General features: G+C 33.5%; 1 protein-coding gene across 1 annotated transcript in view; it reads right to left on the bottom strand.

Annotated features, from left to right (window-relative positions):
* The window catches only part of KCNH8 (potassium voltage-gated channel subfamily H member 8), a 99,223-nt gene that overhangs the window by 66,709 nt on the left and 9,065 nt on the right, over positions 1-23,449 (bottom strand). Inside the window, exons 2-4 of the mRNA XM_052692225.1 lie at positions 18,163-18,294; positions 8,712-8,839; positions 5,422-5,662 (exon numbers count right to left, since the gene is read on the bottom strand). Coding sequence (XP_052548185.1) covers positions 5,422-5,662; positions 8,712-8,839; positions 18,163-18,294 — 501 coding nt within the window. The remainder of the gene's footprint in view (positions 1-5,421; positions 5,663-8,711; positions 8,840-18,162; positions 18,295-23,449) is intronic.

Raw genomic sequence — 23,449 nt, 5'->3', positions numbered from 1 at the left:
TACTGGCAAAATGTGTGCACATATTCTTTTTTTTTTTTTTAAATCCAATAAAATGAAATGTAGTATCTCTAAAACATGTGTGACATCACAATGAAATACTGAAGAAAATCAGCTCCTACAAAACGAAAAAACAGGGCGGTTATTTTTTTTCTTCAAAAATTTCAATCTGCATAAAGGTGATATTCCTAATTTATTTTACTCAAATTAAACTCTCATACTGCATCCACAGGAGTAAACTTCAGAAGGATGGAGAAGAATCATCCTACTGTCTTTCAAATTTGCTGTCATCATAATGCTTTCAAAATTTCTGAAGTTAATATAGTGATTTATCTAAAAATTCTTATTCCTTTCCTTATTTGAGAATTCTAATGATTTTACTCTCCTTTTTGTGATCATATTTTACAGACAGAATTTCCATTTCCCCTCATAAAAATCCACGTTCTAGCACCCCAGCGTATTTCATAGCTGGGTATAAATTTGCTGGGAACTTAGGGTGGATCAGTAGGTCTACTGCACTATTTTGTGACTCTTGAATTAAAGTTCAGTAGGAAATCACATTCTTTGACAAACCATTCTCTTACGCATTTCTGCCATGACAAAATTCATACACATGCACACTTAGTCAGTAGTATGAAAGTACTAGTTTATACTGCTGCTCAAGGAAGAGAAGAAAGACTGTGTAAAAAGCCAGAGGTTCTACTTAATGTGTAATGCAGGTTGCAATCTTAGATGATATTAAAAAAGTGAAAATTGTAAAATAATATTCAAACTATAAGTCCTTAAGATGTTTTTAAGAATTTTCCAATTTCAGAAGCAAAGTTCTAAAATATGTTTTGTATAATCTCAGTTTTTAATCCCTATTATAAAATAAAATTTAAAAAAAAGAGGTAACCCAATGATAAAACTATTTGCAGGGCAGCTGAACCACTTTACCAATAAACAGGATTACATTACCTGAAACAGTTGGTTTTTATCTGCCAACATTCTATTTTTCTCCTTAGATTTGATTTTTTTTTAAACAAAGCCTACTGGTATTAAACGTATCATCAAGCTACAGCAAAATAGCAATTTAGGATTAGTCAGCTGATTCAGTAACTTCTCATGGCACTCTTTTTGATTACAGAAAATGCTAGGTAATATAATTTTTTCACCTCTCTTTTACTGTGAGCTACATAAAGTTGAAAAATTATGCTTTGCAACATTCACAACTGAGTTTGGAATAAGGTGTATAACCAGTCAAGTTTCTTCTACGATTTTATTCATTATTGGACACTAATATGCTGATCACTGAACAGCGTATGAGGAATGGTGTGGTCTCTGCTCGATGGCAACACCCTGATTTATGTTCTCAGCCTTGCTCTAGTACAGCCTGACATATTGACAAAATGTTCAGAGATTTTAATGGAGCAAGATCTGTTTTCTGGCATGATGGTCCATAGCAGAACTAGTTTTCAAAACCTTTCTGTAGCTGAGACACCAATTTGCTCTTCCTTGTTATTTGTTCCTACAGTAGATGATAATGGGATACTGAAGACAGAACTGTTTTACTTGGGTAAATTATCCATTAACATCAAAATCTGAAAGCATTAGTGATTTGAATGGATATGGCAGAAAGAAAAGTCATTCCTTCCAAGAGTACAGTACAGTCAGTGTTAATGTGCTGGCATGGTGTGTTCAAGCCAATATCACAGTTACAAGTTGCTGTACCCACGACTGCAGCCATGCTGAGACACACAGAATGACAAGCGTGACAAAAAGTAAAATTGAGGTTTTACTGGCAATGCTATGTGTACTGAGAGCCCAGGAACTCAAATCCCAGTATCATGAAACAGACCAAAAGACCATAAGCTTAAAAAATAAAGAGTTGTTATGCTCCTTAATCCACTTCCTTGATTTTCATCCCTGTGATTTTATGTTTTCAGTATGGTCTCTTTACTCATGAGGATGTTCAACAGAGATTTTCTAATCTCCTGTAATCTCATTTCTAGAGTAGCTGATAATTCACAAAAGCTGTGTGTGTGGTGGGGAAGAGAGGTGGAATAGATAGTTAGGTTGTCTTATATTTTTTTCTATTCTGATTCTTAGAAATATGGTTAATTTTGTTGTTCAGGCCCCATAAATAACTACCTGTAAATGGAGGACCCACCTACCACCTATGTCAGTGAGAGAAAGAAACTTCAAAGTAAATATTATCATAAAGCTGGTAATCTCACTCATCAAATGAAACAAAAAGATAATTATTTTAAGTATTTGATTAAATATACTAATGTTAAAAAGGCTTTCGCTCCTCCTCTTTATGATTTTAAGATGCATGAATCCATCAAAGAGTTCTAATCACAGGATAGCAGCATCAAATTATACACGTACAAGAGAATGTTAAATATATATATTACATAGGGAATATATTTCATGCACATATTCCAAAGGGAAAGAGATCTAAGCGTATGTTCAAACAATGCATCACACCAACTTATCAAAACACTAGCACATACAGGAAACATCAAGTGAAAAATACTTTAAGCTGTAATTCAACTTAATAATATTAACTTTTTTTGAAAAGCTTTAATTACATTCTATCTCCAACACCTTCCCCAAAGACATCATGTACTAGGTTTTAATTATTATTAATCTTCTGTTTATTCTTTAGAGGTCTTTAAGACAGTCAAACCTCTAGCTAGGTATATTCCTTTTTCACAAATAATTTAATTCAGATCAATACTACTACTGATAAGTACCCTAAATCAGATGAACACTTTCATATGTGTTTTTATCATGCTTATGCATATGCTGAATTGCATATTGGATAAGCCTAAAATATATATTTTTAGCCAGTGTATTTATTCAAATTCTTCTGCATAAAGGCCTCTATGTTGTTCCTTGCCTTAAAATGATGTGCAGACAACATCTCTCCTTTTTATTGTCATGGCTCTGCTTCCCTTGATAACATAGGTAAAAAGTAGGGCCTTCCAAATCCAAATAAGATTTTAAGCAAGTTGCATGAGTAAAAAGAATATTATCCCATGTTCTGAGAAATCTGAATGAAATCTGAGAAGATAGACTCCTGCTGCTCAGTCCATGATTACAGAGCTATTATGACTCAAGCAATGATTACAGGGCTGTAAAGTAGCTAAGGACCCAACCTCAGGCATTTTCCCATTGACCAACTCAAATGGAAGTGTCATAGTTTTACTGAACACTTCTCATTAACTTTTTGAAGAGCTGCAGTGCAGCAATGCCCTGAAACTTATGTTTAAAATTATGCATACTGTTAATCTTACCACTTTTAATACGGTTACTCTGGTTCTTAGACATTCATTCAATATTTTAATGGAAGGGACCACTGAGATATTACTATAAATACACAATTTTCTTTAAATTTAATGCAGAGATTTAAATGCAGTATGATCTTTTACTGAATGTTCCATAATCCTTTTCCACAATTAATTTGGGAAAAATCAAGGCATTAGTATAACTGGAGGAGAAAAATTATTACGTTATAGTGCAGTGTTGGCTTACAAATAATATTAGCTATTCAAATAAATATTTTCTCACATTTTCAACATTTTTAAAAAATTTATTTAGTTATAAGCACAGTTTGGTTTCCTGGATGATGGAGCTAACAGTCTGACTGGAAAATATCAAGTAAAACTGATAAAATAACTTACTTTCATTTTTCATACCCAACTATTTTATTGATCACAGAGATACTATGGATTTTGACTTACTAAAATTCTGTTTACTGCAAAGGATATAACAAAAAAAAGTTGCACTGAGCAATACACCATCTGTGTTGCTACAAATGAACACTAAAGTACATAAATTAGATAGGCCCATATTAAATTCTCATACTCAGATTCTAACAGTCACATTCATAGCACAGACTTGTAATCTACACCTGTGTGTGTTTAAGAGTACAACTACTAGCAAAATATCTTAGCCTTGAGTCTATGATTTTAATAAACATAAAAAGACTCCCAGGTAGATCAAGTAGAATAATTTCATATTGAATTCTTTAAAATGTAACATGGAGTCATTTATGGCTCACTGGACGTGTAAATATGGTCTTTGTGCACAGCACACAAACTGATCCTCTGTGATCTGTGTTGCAGAACACAGATTTCTTACTGCAATACTGTTGTGTAATTCAATATGAATCAGTTGCGTTAACTTGGGAGTCAGCCAAGATGTAATAGGGAGCACAAAGAGGAAAACTGCACAATAAGTATAACTGCAAATCAATAAAAAGGAGAAAATACAAATGTTTATCCATCCTGACATCTGATTGTTCCATCAGCAAAGTATCTGTGGGTTTTCCTGTCTATATTAAACAGAGAGATTAAATAAACTCTTCAAAATTTTCATAAGAAAAGCTTCTGTTAAACTAAAGACAATCAGAGTTGTTGCTTAATATTTAATATTTAACTTTCAGACTTCAGTTTTCTTAGGGAAGATTGTAACATTGCTGTCACATTTTTTCAGGAAAAAAAAGTAGAAAAAAGTAAAATAGGAAACAATGTTAAACATTAGGGAGATTTTATTATTTTATTTATTTTCTTTATCTATTAGAATCTTTCCCAATTCTTTTCACTTTCAAGAAAGACATGTTCAGCTTTGCTTTTTTTTTTTTTTTCTTTCAAATGACTTCTTCACCTGCATATTTTCAAAAGATTTGATAGTCAGTGTGACAGCAAACAGTGATTTAGTGGTAAAAGAATAACAGAAAATACAACATCTATGTGACCCTAGCCAGGGGTTCTTTTCTAGATTCATAAAGAAATGAATAAAAGATAATAAAAAATTCCTCTGCCAAACTTTCTTTGCTATTAGGCATCACTTTGTTTTCCTTTTAATTCATTGGAGGCATAAATATTAAACAAGGTCGCTGAAATAAAAGTTTAGAGAAAGGATCAGATGCCAAGATGCAACATCTTAAATGTTATTCCAGGTGTCAGTATAGAATATCAACACTGCACATTGGCATTACTGTAATAAGAGTTTTAATCTTAAAATATTAGTGATTTTCAACTTGTAGTCTGTGTTTGTATAAGTGCTTGCAAAACTGAAATAAGAAAAAGATATGTTATAAATAACTTCATTGTAATTCACGGGCAAACTGTGATTGGTGTTTCAGAAAACTCTTAGGCATCCACAAGGTAAGAGAAGGATTGTGAACATTAAGTTCAAACTACTTTTTGAGAAATAGCAAGACTACCTGAAGCAATTTAATGTACATAAACAGTTAATCAAAAATTCAAATAAATTCTCAAATTATACAACTAAAATTCATTTATTTTCAAATCATGAAAGTATATTTCCTCTATCGCATTAAAACTTAGAAGTAAAACAAGCAACAACAACAACAATAAAACAACAGAAAAACAACTCAACTCAACCCCCCCAAAAGCTCCAAATATATCTTACCAATGATAAAAAGAATTTCCACTGCAATGTCACTGACAGTTGTGCTTCGAGTTGTAGACAGCTCATCATGGCCAATAAAGCAAACATTGTAAGGTACAGTCACAGCAACATAAAACGTTGCCAGTAAAATAAGCCAGTCCCAGCCAGCTTTGAAAGTGCTAAAATGCAACAGTATGAATTTGGATTTTTTTGCATCTGAAACTTTGTATTCTGGAAATGCTGGTTTATCTACAAAAACATTCTGAAAAGAGAAAAAACAATGATATGAGACAAAGCAATAATTTGATCATGCCAACATTTCTTCGAATGTAGTTTTGTTTGTTTGTTTGTTTTTTTCTACATAGGGCAAAAAAATATGATGGTCAAATGCATACAAGAATTAAAGATGTAAAATAACTTTCAAAACTACTAACATATGTGCAATATGTGAATCTTAGGCACATTCTTTGAGTTTTTCCTATTTCCTGGGAGAAGTATTTTCTGTGTACCAAATGCTGAAATATTTTATCATCTAGTAAATCAGTGATTTGTAGTAAAATTGAATGGATATAACTGCGTCAGCTAGACCTAAATTTTAAGTAGGTAATGATTATTAAGTACAGATTTATGAACAAGTGAGACAAAATCAGGCCTGCACTTCAAATAACATTAAACATATCTCATTTTCAGAATGAAAGCAGCATTATTTTCAAATGTGAAAAGTGGTTGTAAGACATGGCATAAAGCACTATCATAAAAAATGGAGAAGTAATTATGGAAGTAATATTACATTTTAGTTGCCCATTTCATTTAACTCTTCAAGCAAATGTTGCTTGAATTTACTTCCAACTCACATTTGACATGCATGATTTATACACTTGGGGCTGCCTTCGGGTTGTATGAGAAAGGTCATACTAAATATTTTAAAGCATAAGATTATCATCACAGCTGCTTCTATAAATGTGATTGATTACAAATTTTTCAACTATAGGAACCTCATATACATTCAAGGCAAATTGAGAGAGTGGGGCATGTGAAAAATATTTTTTCTGTTCTGAGCTGAAATTAGGGCTGCTTATACTAGCTGGACAATATATGAAGATGCATAACAGCTTCATAGATACATGAGTTAGCTTTCCAACAGAGTTTGACACAGTAACTTATTTTAGGAACCTCAAGGGTCCATTAAACTAGTCACAAAAACTCAGCTTCTGAGGTTCATTGAAATGATGCTCTGGTCCTAGAGAAAAAGTACATAAAGAAATAAAACATTACTGAAAATTTACAGTCTCCCTAAAGAAGTGCATTTGACACTACTTTTTATTGTCTTATCTCAATACTAGCATTAACAAAATCTTTTTCTTCTTTACATGGTACTCACACTTCTTTAGACAAATGTTTCTGAAGATGAAATATCTTTTGTGAATTTAGGGGCATGAAGAGGATTAATAAGGAATGAATTACATTGAATCAGAAGGGGACTGAATCTGGCAAATTATTTTTTACTCTAGGGAGTGAATCTAGCAAAGTATTTCTTCTTCTCTTGGGTGAACTGTCGCTAAATGGCAACAGTTTTCTGTCAGACAGGCTAAAGCTTTGTGTACATGAGGACAAAATAAGAATGAAGGTATAGAAAGGAATAGATGGTACTGAAGGCAAAATATCCTTTCTACACATACTTCTAGATCTGTCAGAAAGTATTTTCAGACTAGCTCTAGCCTGGTCCAGTAGATTATACAGCTGCTAGCAGTTGTAGAAGATCTCTTGGTTTTGTTTCCTCTGAATCAGTACAGTTCATGAGCACTGAGGCATTTATAAATCAAAGCAAAATTAGTAGAAATAACTATCTAATTTTCTTGAAAATTACACTCTTGATCTAAAACAAAATACTGATGTAGACTCATTATAATAAGACTTAAAATTTGTCTGCCTTCACTGCGAGATAATGCCTCATTTCCTCCTGAGTCCTGAGGCCTTATTGTGAAAGTAGCAAAGGTCTCTGTTAAAGACTTCATTTCTCTTCACAAATTTTATAAATGTTTATCTTTCATTTACTAGGGGTTTAACAGAACCTCTTACTCTGATGAAAAGCAGCATATGCTTCATCAACAGTCTGCTGTTATTCACTAATAAATTTTTTTCCTGTCATTACGCTTGTTTAATTCTGTTCCAGTTACGAAGACTTACAAGACAAGTGTCACTTATTCAGTGAGTTAAGATTACTTCTGATCATAATGGTACTCACAACGAACATAACAACAACTGCATGGCTGCACGCTTGATTGGATTTGCCTCGTCTATCATATCTTTTTCCTTTGAGCGATTCTTTTGAAATACTGACATCTTTACCTTCTTCATTCATGAATCAGAGGGACTGAATTCACATTGCTGTTAGTATCAGTCTGTTCTTAATCACAGAGCTATGGTCATATTTTCCAAAGTTTGTATTTTTTTTCTTAAATTCTTGTACTTATTTAACACTTAAATTTTTAAAACATTTTGTAAGATTTTTTTTAATATTTAATCTTTTTTAGCATATTTCTTTATTACAACAGCTTTTAACATTTAACATTTACACTCAGTTGAAGAGTATGCTGTTGTATGTTGTGTTGTCTTCTGTGTATTCTCATATTCTCAGTCTAACCAAGACTTTTCTGCTATTAATTTCTAATTTGGTAATGTATCTGCACTGTTCCTTAATTTTGGTGACCAACAGCTTTTCAGGGTGATCACATTACATATACTTGGTCTGCTTTTTCCTCAAGATAAAAAGGGACTATCAAAGATTTTTAAACACATTTAACAAGTATTTTTCTCCGCAGTTAGGAGATCATGCCAGCAAATGGAGCCAGGACACTGTTTTTCTTTGATCTACTTTGAAACTGTATGTATCTCATTATCTCAGTTCCCTTAACTTAGAATTCTTCCCCACGTTTTGTCTTTTTACTTACATTTTAAACTTTTATGTCAAAGTGAATAATATAGGAACTGATTTGAAGTAGACCATTTTGATACTAGTGAAATACAAACAAGAAACTAAATACTGTTCTGAGATTTTAAGACAGACTGTTTTTGAGAAACAGTTTGATTAAATTATTATTGAGATGTTCCTGAGGTAAAATAAATAAAAGCATTATTGACACATAAAGTGTACTGAAGTAAACAGAAATGAACTTCAGTATGCTTTACTCATCTTGTCAAAGTTATGATTAAGGTAATCTTCAGGTATCTACTGACCTCTAATAGTCTGTTTTTTTAAAAAGAAAAGACAGTACAAAGCACGTTTGAAAAAAAAGAAGAATCACACCTACGTTATTAATTTTTAATTTGTTCTTCTCTCTTCTTTGTAGGTGTCCAGAGATATGATAAAGGACAGCTCTGCTTCGTCTTCGTGCTGAATCAAAATGTGACCCTGCTCGTCCTCTTCCTTTCCATTTGTCTGTAGAACAGAAGCAAGAGTCCATGAAACATCATGAAACTGCACTTCAACCTTTGCAAACTGAGCTACTTTCATTTTATTTATTTATTTATTTATTTATTTATTGAGGGGGAGGGGAACAGCTGGATTTATTTTTTAAAACAAAACAAAAAACATAGAATCAAAACAAAATCTAAACAAACAAGCAGAATTTTGTATTGCTTTGCATTTTAAAACAAACCACGATATCAGAATGTGTTAACTTGAAAAGCTGCTTATTAGTAGTAATATGCAATTTTTAATTTGAGGCTTCTGGATTTCTAATTTTCTTTTCACACGATCACAGGCATAATCACTTGACATGTTTTTTGATGACATGAAATCCATTAAAGAATGAGCACTGCTTTGAAAGCTTTGTGGTTTTTCTCTCGATTCAGATATCTATAATTGTAAATCATGAGATCATGTTTTTTCTTCTTGCTTATACAGCAGTAAATTCAAAGCAACTCCTGTGACTCTGCAATACATCATTATTCTGAAAAAAAGAAATTATGAGAATAAAGAAATAAGTTATCTGTCAAACAGGTTTAATTAAAGTCAGTTCAATGCATATTAATTAGGTAGGGAAGAAAAAACAGTTAGTACAGCCAGAAATAAATAACAAGCAAAATAGCTAAATCTTGAAACCTGTCTATGAAAGATCTGAATTCTAGAAAATTGATGTGTTTTTTGTCTCTTCAGAGTAGAAGCATAAATAGTGAAAAAGTTAGAATACCAAACTTTCCAAACTTCTCCATGAAGAAAGCTTCAATTAATACATAGAAAAACCCTATCCATATGAGGATTTTTTATGTCAGTAAATAAGAGAAAGGGTAAAAAAAAAAATAAAAAATACACTGCAAAACAAAAATTAAAACTCAAAAGAAAACTATCAAAAGTGGAAGGAGAAGCTTCATACTTCCTACTGCAGATTTCCCATTTCTATTTTGTGCCTCCAAAGAACGAAAGTGAAACAAAGAAGGGTAAAAAAGGTTGGAAAATAATTATAGAATTTTTTAAAAACGTTATATCTTAATGATCAAACTGTATAAAACATGAACTAAATTAAAAAAAAAAAAAGTGTAATTTTACACTTTATCTGCTTCTCTGAACAAAACAGCTGAGTCTGTTGAATTAGGTCACTACTATAGGTTTGGATAGCTGTAGTACAGTTTTGCTGCTTCAATTTAAAATTCTTTTTGAAACTTTCTGCAGGTCTCTCTTTCTTTTGTTTCTTGACCTAGACAACCATTCCGGATAAAGCCCTTCAGTTCAGTCTGCTGCCTCCTGAAGTAATCAATAAAACATGCTTCAGAAATGATACAAGTAGACTGAGAAAGCAAAAAATTATCCTTGCCTAGTTTATGGCTGACAACATTTTCCAGACTCTTCCACCAAAGGCTTGGTCCTCACAGTGTCTCATACTGAATGCCTTTCAGGTCTTTAATCTACAAAGCACAAGGTAGACTTTGCTGGTGGGTGATAGATACAACAGCCTCGGTGATATGGAATGAGAACCATGTTGAGTTGCATTGCATACAGCAGGCACAGTGCCTTCAATTTGTGTTTTTTCAAATATTTTTAGCAGTCTCAGTAATACAGGGCTATGTTGCTATGGCAGTTATTTCAGTAGTTTCTTCTTCCAGAATAACATACAACATTCAAGTCATGGACAAACAATTGGTTTATGCTATCAACTTTGTTCTTACTAGCACCTAAATTCAGAGTTGCATTTTATACGCCATTGGATTGATAATATTTTGGTTTAGACCGATCTGATTTCTCCTACATAGGTTTAACATTCCAGTTACTAGACCTTTTATTCATTAACATACCTGGATTGTGGAGCATAAGGCACTTAGAATCAAAATATCTACATTTTTTTGCACAGCAAGTGACTTTCATCACAGTGATTCCACCGTATGTAAGATATTCATGCTATCTTTTCTCTAACAAAATCCACTCTACTCCTAGAAACAGCAAAGCAAGGATAGAAAAGGAAAGTGTAAAATTCATTACAAACTGCTATCGTTTTTCCCTTTAAGCTGAAAAGGATTTTTATGGTATTAACAGTCAAAGAATACAAATTGTCTTTGTAGGTATTATATAATTAGACAATTCCATTACTAGAGCATGTCAATAACTCACAACATAAATCAGTTAATGATTTTTGTGATTTCTCCTACTTTCTGATCTTCTTAGTGCCTTTAGGAAAAGAGGTAATGTTAATACTTACTAAACTATTTTGTTCATTGCCTGCATCTTCGATATGTGTGTGATTATTATCAATAACCTTCACTCTGTTCCATATCTGTTTACTGATCACTATTCTGAAGAAGACAGTTTATTTATTTTTATGAATATAAAGCTGTTTCTTCTTAATACTTAAAAATTATTAGGTGTCTGACAGATTTATTTGTCTTTTCATTGCTGTTTTTAGGAAAAACAAACAAACACCCAGTGAATACAACCATCAGCAGGAAGGTACTTTAAATGCTTTTATTTGAGCATGAGATAAACATAAAATCAAAAGGATTTCTCATCTCCTCAACTGCTGTAAGAAATTAGTGTTCTAAAAAAAAGCTTGTTAGGGGCTCCATTGCCTGGCACTTCTACATTATCCCTGTGTGATTATAATCCCTACTTTAAAATAGGAAGCAGCTTTGCAAATTATGATTAACCCCCCCTTTCTTTGATGAGAAAAGTGGCAATATGTTTTTTCACACCTTGTGATGCCTTTCTCTGTTATGCTTTTTTGTATTTTTTTTTTTAATGAGATTAACTATAGCAACATAATCACCACTGTGACAATCTCAGAAGTCTTTTCTAAGAAAAGCAGCTAACTCCTCCTCCTCTCTGTCAGTCTTAACTGTACTCTCATAAGACCTTGAGAATTCTTATGAACTTGTCAGGCCCACAGAAAACACAAGAAAATGCAAATGATTTTTTAATTGTTGGTATTTTTTGTTTTATGAGGTATAGAGGGGGAAGGTCAAACAGTCTGGAGATTTGCTCTGGAAATACATGCACACCTGAGTAACTATCCACATAAAATAATTCTACTGCAAACAGTGCAACACACATAACAGGCTGTGAGGCTACAGATTTGGATCTCTCAGCAATAGCTATTGAAACAATAGACTTAACCACCCTGGGCAAGACCATACTTGCTTTATTATTTTATTTTAAAATCTATACAATTATTTATATCCAACCTTAACCACCTGCTTGCCACAGCTGTTCTGTTTGCTTGTGTAGCTGACAGGTGAAGGTAAGATGTATTGAATTTCCTTCATACACTGTAAATATGTCCATATAAGCACACTACATGCAGCAAACCTGACCATCCACCAGATGGATTTAGGGAAGATAGTATAGATGTTTCAAAACAACTTGCAAGGAAGATTTCTACTTTTACATGGACAATCAATCCTAAAGTGCCTACTAGCTGGGAAAAGTCAACTTCTTAGGTTTATTAAACAATGTATTTTATAGTTCTGTAAGTAGTTTTGCATAAAGGTGCAGCACAATGATAATAAGAACACTTTTTATCTTTTGATGTCCAAGGGAAGTACGTGGGACAAACAAAAATTTTGCTAACATACACACAGAAATGGATAGATTAGCAGAAGAGCTAAGCACATTTTTATATTTATTTCCTTATTTAAAACTGTATGTTACTGATGAGCTGAAACAGCATGAAATGCCAGCTCTCAGAAAGAAAATTTTGTCATGAAAGTTATATACTTTCTGAATATATGAATGAGATTCTAATTTGAACAACAACAGCAAGGTAGAACAGGACAAACAGATACTCTTCTTTGCTTAAAAGCTTCCAGGTATAGAAAGACTTGAAGAGGTCCATGATAATGCTCCACGTACATGTTGAAGCACTGTGGAAAATAATGGTAATGTCAGGACTTCAAACTACCTCCATCTGGGCCCTCCCCTTCTCAAATCACAGAAGTGGCATGATCTCTGCTGCTGCTGTATTCTCCACACACTACACAAAATTTTCCTTTGCATTTCTGTAAGGGTAGAATAACCGAGAGACTTGGCATGATTGCACAGTGAGATGATGTTAGCTGGGATATTGTTTGTTTTCAAAACTAGATTCAACAAAACATTCATTAACGGGTTTCTCAGTCACTTTCTAATCTTATAGCCATGCAAGGCTTCCTTTAAAAAGTGCAGTATTTACTTTTTCCTTTTAAAACAAGTATTGAGAAACTCCCATCATAAGATATGGAAAACCACAGCAGAAAGAGTAGTCTGCACGGATACCCATGAGCAGTCTACAACATGCCACAGAATAAATCTAATGATATCTACAGGAAACACAATAGTATTTAATCATACACAGTATCATGAACTCAAAATCCATTTCATAGACAGTTTCCCCCGCAAAAATAGGGACAATATTGGAGTCAAATGGTATGAATAGATTTTGGAACATAATATAAAATATAAATATATAAATATTTATAAATATAAATAAATATATAAATATATTATAAATATATAATATAAATATGGAATATAAAAAAGCTTCAAAAGAGAGACTTTGTGGAAAGGTGGTATGACTGTTTCCAGGATTTTTAAAACCTTTTTGCTAACTTTGGGGCATTATTCTCTGGGATAGAGAGCACCAGCAGTAAAGAACAAATACAAACCTCTTTGGTATTAAAGACAGAATGAAAGCAGTAAGGACAATTCTTTCTGTCAACACCAGCCAAATATTCACAGAACTATTAGCTAAGTTATTAAGCTCCAGGATAACCTCTAGCCACTTCTCTGTTAACTGATTAACTGATTTAATAAGATACACTGAAAGCACATACCAGCTGAAGAGCTATTACAGACCAATTTTTTTACACAGGAAGAATAGTATGATTTTTATCATTTTAATACTATGACTTCAGGTAAAATTCAACAGTCATATTATACTTGTCAGATAAGCTGCTGACCCCTCCAACATTAAAAAAAGAAAAGGTGTGGGGGGTCAGAGTCAGGGGAAAGTAACCCAAATATTTCTGTCCACTTTCACTTGGATCATTGAAGGGTGTACACTTTTAAATAAGAAAATAAGTGCTCCTTTTCGGAAGCTGGTATTTGTATCTATCACATAAAATTTAGAACAGAAAGAAAAATAAAAGTTCAAGTAGACATTTATCAGCTTCTTCGACGACAGACTGAAGTCCAGCAGAACTCTAAAGGTAAGCTGATTTTAAACTATTTCACTGCTACAACCTTCTCCCAGCTTTCTCCTGAAAAGGTACAGAGTCTGTTATAGGGAAGTAACAGATTCAAACTAGAACATAACTATTGTGTTACTGCATTAAAAAAGTTAACTTGCCATCTCATTACTGAGGCTGGTAAATTATAGTTTTCTCACTAGGATTCTAAAGCCAGATCTGTCACCTGTAAAAACATAGTATGCTCAGGACAACTTGCCTAAAGGTAAACTCTAGGAGATTTCCTTTTTTTCTTTTCTTTTCTTTTCTTTTTTTAAAAAGTAGCCTTAAAGAGCTAACTTGAAAAAACTATATTTTTGGCTTCATATAGTCGCTGGAATACCAAGTAACTCTCTCTCAAGGAATGAGATTTTCAGAACAGGAAAGTGAAAGGTGATAAAACAGTTTTACAATTTTAATTATACAAGGTACAGTGAACAGCTAGCAGCTGTAAAACTGTCTTAGCTACAGCCAGACCAAACTTGCTTTTGACAGACATTTTTACTGAGTCTTCACAGGACTTCAAAGTTGCTCTGAGGAGAACTTCATTTGTGCATGAATTACATTTAGTACAGCTGCAACTACAGGTGAATTCTTCAAATGTCCCAAATCCCTTCAACTGTATTTCTGAGGACAGAGTACATGTGCAATATGAATTCTAATCCTCATGATATTCTAATTCATAAAATCTAAGACATTAGGCTATGTCTAGACTCGAGAAATGACTTGAAAGGCATTTCTTATTTTTCCAAATATTCCAACAGAAATAAGACATTAGAAAGGTTTTCAAAGCTAACTCCCTGCAGCCCCAAAACACAACATACTACATACAAAACTGTGAAGAGCTTTTCTAATTGGCAATGCACATACTAAACACAGTGACTGTTTCTTTCATGATGTCTGCTGTTAGTCTGAAATCCTTGAATAGCAAAGTCTAAAAAGAAACACTGCATACATTTTACACTGTTTATCATCAGCCAAGTCCAACAAACATGAAACCAAGAAACTGAATAAAAAATTACTTAAAACAAGCCAAAAAACAAAAAAGAAAAAAAAAAAAAAACAACAAAAAAAGAAAACAAATCAACAACAACAAAAAAAACCTACAGAGCTCATAATTTGCAAACACAGTTCCATGTAAATGTGAAATAACTTTACTGCGATGGTAAAGAACTGGGACAAGCTTTCCAGAGAGGCTGTGGACTCTCCTCTGAAGATATTCAAGAACCTCCTGAACATTTTCCTGCTCAATTTACTCTGGTGAACCTGTTTTAGCAGGGGAGTTGGACTCGATAATCTCCGGAGGCCTCTTCCAACACCTATGATTCTATGATTCTGTAACTTGACTTAAAAGAGAAATCAAGGAATACTTGCATTAGTTTACTAGGATGCAATAAGTCAAATGAGCTATTTGGTTGCTAATGCGTATATCTTATCATTATTACAATATATTTCAGAGAACATATTGCCTTCTTAATGTTTTCAAAGAATCACAGTTTGCTTTCTTGTTGTTGTTGTTGTTTTTTGTTTCCATATATGGCATAAAGGATGCCCCTTGCTCATGTTCAAAACATATCCCGTGCTGCTCTGAGAGCTGCCACTCATTTAACACTTGGTATAAAGCTAAACTAGTAGCCACAAAGATCAACACTTCTAAAGATTCTGATACAACATATTTGCTTGCATAGAGAAGGCAGAAAAGGGAGAGAGAAAGCATCTATATGCTCATTTGCATGTTCAGGAATAAAGACTTAGGTGTCCCCTAGGTGTTTCAACTCTTATGCACTAACCAGGATGAAAGCAGTTTCTCTTTACTGAAGGCAAGAGATGCAAATTCTTCCTACTCTGATGGTCAGCCAGGAGCAGTCATCCCAGAGAAGATGTAATAGAGTCATTAAAGGACAAAGGTTTCCACAGCATGCAGTTCCTTTGAGCAGAGGAGTCAAACTGTTCTATCCTACTCCTTGCATCAGCAGAACTGCATGGTGCATCCTGAAACAATTCTACCAGCTTTAAATAATGTACATCTAGGTGAGTGCTTCCTGAGAAGCATAAGGTGTTCTGAAACTAAAGTTTGTGCTCTGAATACTCACTGCTATAGCTTAAGCGGTCAGGAAGTAGCTGAAAGTAATTAGACAGAATAATCAATCTACATATTACAGATTTTGCTATAAGAACCTACCCCTGCCTACAACAGGCATTTTTTAAACATAAAAATATGAAATGCAAAATGGTTGACATGGGGTTTTTCACTTCTGGCATACTGAAAAGAATGCCTCCTCCTTCCAATAAATGATGCATAATCCAAATAAAGCCGATTTCTATGAAATTCATACAGGTCTAAGATTTAATTGCAAGTGAGAAAAGGCCAGCCTGTTAACCCATAACACTGTAACTGAGTTTAATCCATCGAGTAGTCCAACTTTTCATTCATATTTACCTCTGGGATAAGAGCATTTTTGCCAAGAGGCAGGCTAACTTGATAAGGGAGCCTTTAAAACAGAAATTACAAGGGAGAACAAGATCGTGTAATCCCTAGGGAGAAAAAAAAAACATACGGTAAGACAGCATAGGGGTCAAATAACGGGCAAACAGCTTGCCAATCAAAACTTGTATGTTCTGGTAGCCATCCACCTGCCTGCAATGTGCCCTTGTGGTATGGAAGGGTAACAGCATCATGAGCTGCATCAGGAGGAGCACTGCCAGTAGGCTGGGGGCTAGTGAGATATATCCTAAACGCTTGGGGCAGGCATGGGCTTCTCTGTATAATATTGAATGTTGCAGTATTGAAAGCAAAATGACATTATCGAAAAACTGGGACCTCTAAGAACACTGCCATGATAAATGGTGAATCAGGTAGGGGAAGGAAGAAGAATAGTTAATTAGGTTTAGGGAAAAGAAAAAAAAAAGAGGCATATGAGAATTGTTTGTAACAACACTTCTTAAAGACTGTTGTACACATTTTTCCCTTTTTCTCATCTGAAAGCCTCAGAACAAATTTAATGGTTCTATCCACTGGTTGAAAAGGCTGATTTTACTAGAAGTAAAATATCTGTTAAGTTTGTATGAAAAACGAATATTATATGAGTATTATATTTTATCATAATACTTTGTATTCAAGTGAAAACGTCATTGACAACATCTGGCATTTGGGCTGGGTAAAGGGAAATATGCGGACTTTTGCAGATACATTGGCAGAAAGGAGCAGCTGAAGTTGTGTGAACAGATGAGATAAAAGAGACAAAAGTTCTGCAGATCATTGAAGAGGATATGAACTCTTGTGGTCTGTAAAATAAAAAGACAATCCACAAGTAAAAAGAAAGCAATAAAACAGCTTCCATTAAGCCAGGAGATAAATCTCAGGATGATGTTATCATGAAAGTACAAAGAGAACAAGATATTACATAAGAGACGAACAGTATCGAAGATGAGAAAGAGTGAGCCTGGAAAAGACTATTGGAGATACAACCTGAGAATGCCTCAACAAAAAATATTGGTGAAATGCCAGTGGTTCTACAAAAGACTTAGGAAACAATGAATATGAAGGAATTTTTTTAAGTAAGCCTTCTAAGAAACTTAGAAATTAAAGGAACTTGGAATAACTTTCCATTCATAAAATCTAAGTGTAAAAGATACACCAAAAATACCATAAAAAACTGTATCTCATGGAAAGTATCTATGCATTCCCTTTTTGGTTCCTTAACCTTTGAAAAATTGTAAGTATTATTTAGCCATAAAAACTGTGAAAATAAAATCCAATAATATAATTGATCGTTGTGCAATGGATTTCACTCACTGAACATTAAAAATATTTTTAAATACATTTAAACAGAACACACACCCACTTTTATGTTAATATGAGGTACATGCTACATGCCTGTTAGTAGCTATGGATTATATTAATCTATGGATTATATCTAATATATCTATTATATCTAATATATCTATAGATATATATTTATTATTTGGAGCTTCAGCAAATCTTTGTATTGGACAATGAATGAAAGAGAGCAGTGTAACTATGACACTCAAAAAACTGCATTATCAATGTTTGTTTCAATTCACACAAACCTTCCTTTTTGTCTTCTGCAACAATCTTCACTTTTGTGTCTGTTATATCTTTGAAAGAGGCCAGAAATAGTACTACATCTCCTTTTTCATTCTTTATAGGAACAATATCCAATAGGCACCAGAATGAAGACCCTGTAAGGATAAAGAATGAATTTAATTCAAACAGCTGTCATTTAACAGAGATGGGGGAAAAAGTGAATGACTAAATCTGCAACTAATGTAATTCTAAAAAAAAACCACAACCCTTGTTTAGGAGGTCAGTCATCAGAAAATCACAGATGTTCAGCTCATGTAAATCTCTTTGCATCACGGGTTGTAGCTCAGTAATACTGCTTTCTCTGGAAGTAAGGCATTAATTTAAATGCAAAATTTATCTACAAGGATCATTAATAGAGTTTAATGAAGCTGCTTATTCCTCTGAAACCATACTTTCCTTTGAACTCTCAACTGATGTTACTTATTTTACTGGAAGAGTTTTAACTTTGTTAACTTGACATCTGAAGCTTTCATGTTTACTATAGAATCATTTTACCTTAATCATCTGACTTGATACTCATTAAAATCTCTTGACAGGGACCTGATATTTAGAGCATCATTCCACTAATTCAAAGATATTTAAACTAATCAGACACCAGACTTAGAATAGAAATTGTAAATGCTTTATTCAGACTCATATAATCTAAGAAATAACTAACTCTTTGCATATCATAGGTGAGATTTATAATGCCATATACCATATGTAAAATTAATATCAGTTTTCCTTACTATCTATAGTGGTCAACTTGCTAAAACATAATTTAGGAAATAATAATTTTGGCAATAATTTTAATTTTTGTTAACCTTTAATTTTCCAGACTTGCTAAATAATTATACCACTTAAAATAAATTATTTTCCCTGATTGTATCACAACACCTATTTGCAAATTACATTGTTCAGTTGCATTGACTTTATTCATAGGTTAGCCATGAATGCAGACTCCTCAGAAGAGAAGGCAGTGAAAGCGTAGGTCCTGCTCTGTGCTTCAAGGGTAATGGGGATTTCAGCAAACATCCTGAATTTCAGTCCCATCCATTCTGGGATAACTCAATCCAGTGCCAAGATTTTGGGCTTTTCACTGCCTCCAACCACAAACATCCTACTAATATTATTTATAAGATGCATAACTAATGGTAAGTATGTCTTTTTTGATTTAAAATTCATATTTGGAGATGTGTCTACGCTTCCTTCCCAAATACTACTATAGGCATTTATTTACTAAAAGAATGTATGCAGAAAAGAAAAAATGTAAAATATCCTGAACCAGTGCTACCACTACCATCTACTGCCAAAAGATCAACTGAAAAGATCAACTGAAAAAAAAGAAGGAGGCATTCTTAGGTTTTTTGCTCCAAACTCTATCCTCCCTCTTTCAAACTCTGAATGTTGAAAATGAACTGGACACACGAAGATCACAATTCATCTTTCTAACTTAAATTTTCAAGTAGAATTTCACTGGCTATTGAAGACTGTAGGTAAGCATGGGAGGTGAAAGAGCAGCATTCCTTTTGAAAGACTTCCAGAACTGAACATCTAGAAGTGTGCATCAAAGAATATACATTTGGTCCTCTAAAGCCTGGTTAAACTTCCCAAGAAGTAGTTTTTGAGGGTAACATTATTGTTTAAGTCATCAAATATTGTTTGAATGTAGGAGGAACTTTCCACTAAGTTTCCACTTTATACTAGAGACAGGGAGAATTTGGTACAGGAGAAAAGAAGATTGGGTAAAAAAAAAAAAAAAAAAAAAAAAAAGGGGAAAAACAGACTGGCTTTATATTGGGTTTAAGGATATTCATTAGGAGATATTAAAGACAGAGCAGTCAAAGAAGCTCTTTTAAATGATGCTGGACATCAGAAACAAGGTATTTCCACACTTTCCTTCTAATTTTCTATATTTAATCAATTTTTGTGTAGACATTGTTTCTATATCAAAACTTCACTTAGTTCTTTTCCTTTCAGAAATGTATAGAGCAAGCGCCCTATCAGTCTGGGTGGTATATACAAAAAGCATTAAGCAAATTTACTTTCTTGCTTAAAAACAGAATAGTAAGTATCTACAGAATGTTGTTGCTCCTAGAGTGCTAAAGTCCTTTCTTGTAAAATTACATTCTGCACTTATTCTAGCAGTACTTTCAGTTGAACAAGAAGCCACTCTCAAGTCTTGCTTCTAAGCAATACTGATAATAGCAATGTTCTTTTAAATATCTGTTACAATCTCAGAGTAGAAGCATATCTTATTCTTTTCTGTCTTTTCAACACATACACATAGATTAATCATTAATCATTAATGCAGAAAGTTAGAGACATCAGCCACATCCATACAAACCTTACTCAGTTATGCTAAAAGCACATCTGGTAATGTTATCTGAAAACATAGATTTGCATATTTAAGGAATTATTTATAACTGTAAGTTAGCAATGAATAGAAATAAAGACAAATACTTGCCGTGTTATATACTATAATGCATGTGCTTTTTTTTTCCAATGTAATTAACGTGTCTTAGAATTCTTTATTAGTGAACAATGGTCACTGAAATTGGTCCATATCATGTCTTCGATTAACATCATTTTTTAATCTCTTCAATCATATCTCATTATCTGCCATCATTTGCCTCCTCTGTAAATGCTCTCGAAAACATTTTGATTAAGCAAAACAAATATGCTTAAGAAATGGTGTGCACAAGTAAAGAAAACACGTATCTGTTGTGTGCACATACTTACCGACTCGCAAATAGTTCCAGGTAAGTACATAGTATGGTAAAGCTGCCTGTCTTGACAGTACCTTCAGAATTTCAAAGATGAACTTTTTAGTCTTTCTGCCAGTACTCTGAAGAAAGCAAATTAGTGTGAAATATTCTTCCAGACTAGAGGAGATGACCTAGTTTAGGTCAGGACTAGATCAGTATGTACTTATACTCTGTCAAGAACCGAAATGTGCCACCTTTCACTATAGATGAGCGTTCTTAGAAAAATGTACAGATCCAATGCAATCCATTATACAGCTTTTACTGAAAGTCAACATCGTATAATGCTACAAGACAAAAGATCTACTCATTGAAAAAATAGGGCCCTATTTTATTACTGTCCTTTTGATCGCATTCATCTGTGAGAAAGAAATTCCTTTCCTGCTTCTGATTGTGCACACAAAGGTTTTCTGTATTACCATGAGTAGTCTGCCAAATACATTTCTTTTGGATGTTTATTTATATACAGACTTTTATTGCTCCAAGTCACCACTCTGTGAAGAAGAGTCTAATCTTTCTCTTGCATTATGAACTGATGGTTTAAAATATATTTTAATATCCTCTAGGCTTATATAAATACATCACAGGAAAGGAGAAAACGGACCAAATGAAGCATAATCTTATCACAAAGCAATTTAGCTATACTCCACCTTTTACATATACATAAAAATGGAGTGCTTTATGGTCACTCTCTCTCTCTCCTTTTCTACCTTTCCTCACTCTGACAGCTAGAAGTCTCCTCAGACTGAAATAAAAAACAAAGTTCAACAGTGCAAGGAATTTAAGAGGGAGATTTCATACTAAACCTTGCCATTAGCGTGCTAACAATCTTTAAATCCGAGCATTCCTCTCACTAGAAAATGAGGACTGCCTAAACCAAGCAACCAACTCAGGCAGTTAGCCTTATTCATGAGCTACGTGTGCTCAGCATGCAAGAATAATCACATAATCTTAAGCCATACCCATCTCAGACAAAGCCCGTTGCAAAACTCGGATTAAAATGCTTCGATGAGGATTGCAGTGGTAATGTAGTGCAGAAATATTTAAGTTATTAGAAATATTAGTGCTATTATTAATCGTCAGTTTATTAAAGTCTTTAATGGAATAATTAACTTCTGCACCCATCTCCTCAGCTTTATCAATTTTAACTGTTTTTCTGCAGTAAGGACCTTCTCAGACACACGTGAATATGAGTTACTTAGAACAAGTGATACTGATGCGAAACTATCTTCTCCTTACACTTCAGAGAGCCTGGCAGTAATATGGTACAGGAAAAGTAGCTTAAGGATTTTTTTTAATTTTAATTCTTATTTATTTATTAATTTATTTTCTGCAGTGCATCAAACATCAGTGGTTAAGTCAAATTCCAGATTTTATCTTTGATAGGATTTTGCTTGCTTTGCTTTGCTCTCCAGGTCCAGGTTGTGCTGCCTGTCTATCAGTGAAGGGCAGAAAATAACAAATGAACAAGTTCCTGTGACAGAACTCCATCCATGGTGAGATAACAAACCAAGATGCAGAGCCCTTTTATGAAGCTGTACACCTATATGTAATGTACTAGAACAGTAAAATCAATGTTTTACAGAAATCAAATACTTGAAGAAAAAAGAAGGTGCAAATATCTTGCATACAGGATACAAATGTCTCATGGCAGAAAGCAATCACTCTTCATTTAAAAAATAGTGTAATTACGTATGCCTCAGAGGGCAGAAGTGAACTGCAATACAATGCATTGCAGAACTTGACTTGAAATACATGTGAATCTTGACCTTAGGAGAATGCTAAAGAAAACAAAAAGAAAACAAAACAAGAGAAAAAAAAGAAAAAGAAAACAAAAATAACCAAAACCGTCATGTCCCCTTTTCCAGGGTTGGCTGTTTAAAAGACAAAAATAAAATTGTTTTCACTTATATAACTGCAATACCTTGACAATAGGATTGGTGCTAAATATTCAGCATTACAGTAGTCTCATTTCCAGAATTACTAATTATTAGCAAAATAAAGCTGATGCTTAATTTTATTTTACCAGAGAAGTTTTTAGCAGGATTATTTTCCCTTTTCCACCACAGAAGGTGGCTGTCACTCCACAACTGACAGCAGAATGCCAAAGACTTTGTATGGGGAAACTGAGGTGGCTCTTTGGTTAGTTCATCCAAATATTCCAGCATCACTGACAACATTTTGTTTTGAATGTTTTGTCGTTTTGACAAGGTGTCAGAATTTTGTTGAAGAGAGAAAAGGAAACAATTCTTTTAAAAAAGGTGATTGAACTAAAAAAGAAAGAAATGTAGAAGAAAGAGAAAGCAGAGCTGTAATTAGAGCACTTTTTCTCTTTTAAGTACCAAAACTTTGACACTAATCAATTAAAACAGTTAATACAAGCTTTTGCTACTTTAAGCAAATAAGCATTTCATTATTCTCCATATTTTTTTTTCTGAAATGGCATGCAAGTACTAAAAAAAAAAAATCAATTAATTTTTCCTTAGATTACGCTACTGTTGATGGC

This window comes from Tympanuchus pallidicinctus, unplaced genomic scaffold, assembly GCF_026119805.1.
Source record: "Tympanuchus pallidicinctus isolate F22 unplaced genomic scaffold, pur_lepc_1.0 scaffold3, whole genome shotgun sequence".
Classification (NCBI taxonomy): Eukaryota; Metazoa; Chordata; class Aves; order Galliformes; family Phasianidae; genus Tympanuchus; species Tympanuchus pallidicinctus.
The sequence above is the reverse complement of the archived record's forward strand: the minus strand, read 5'-3'. Positions and strand labels throughout refer to the sequence as shown.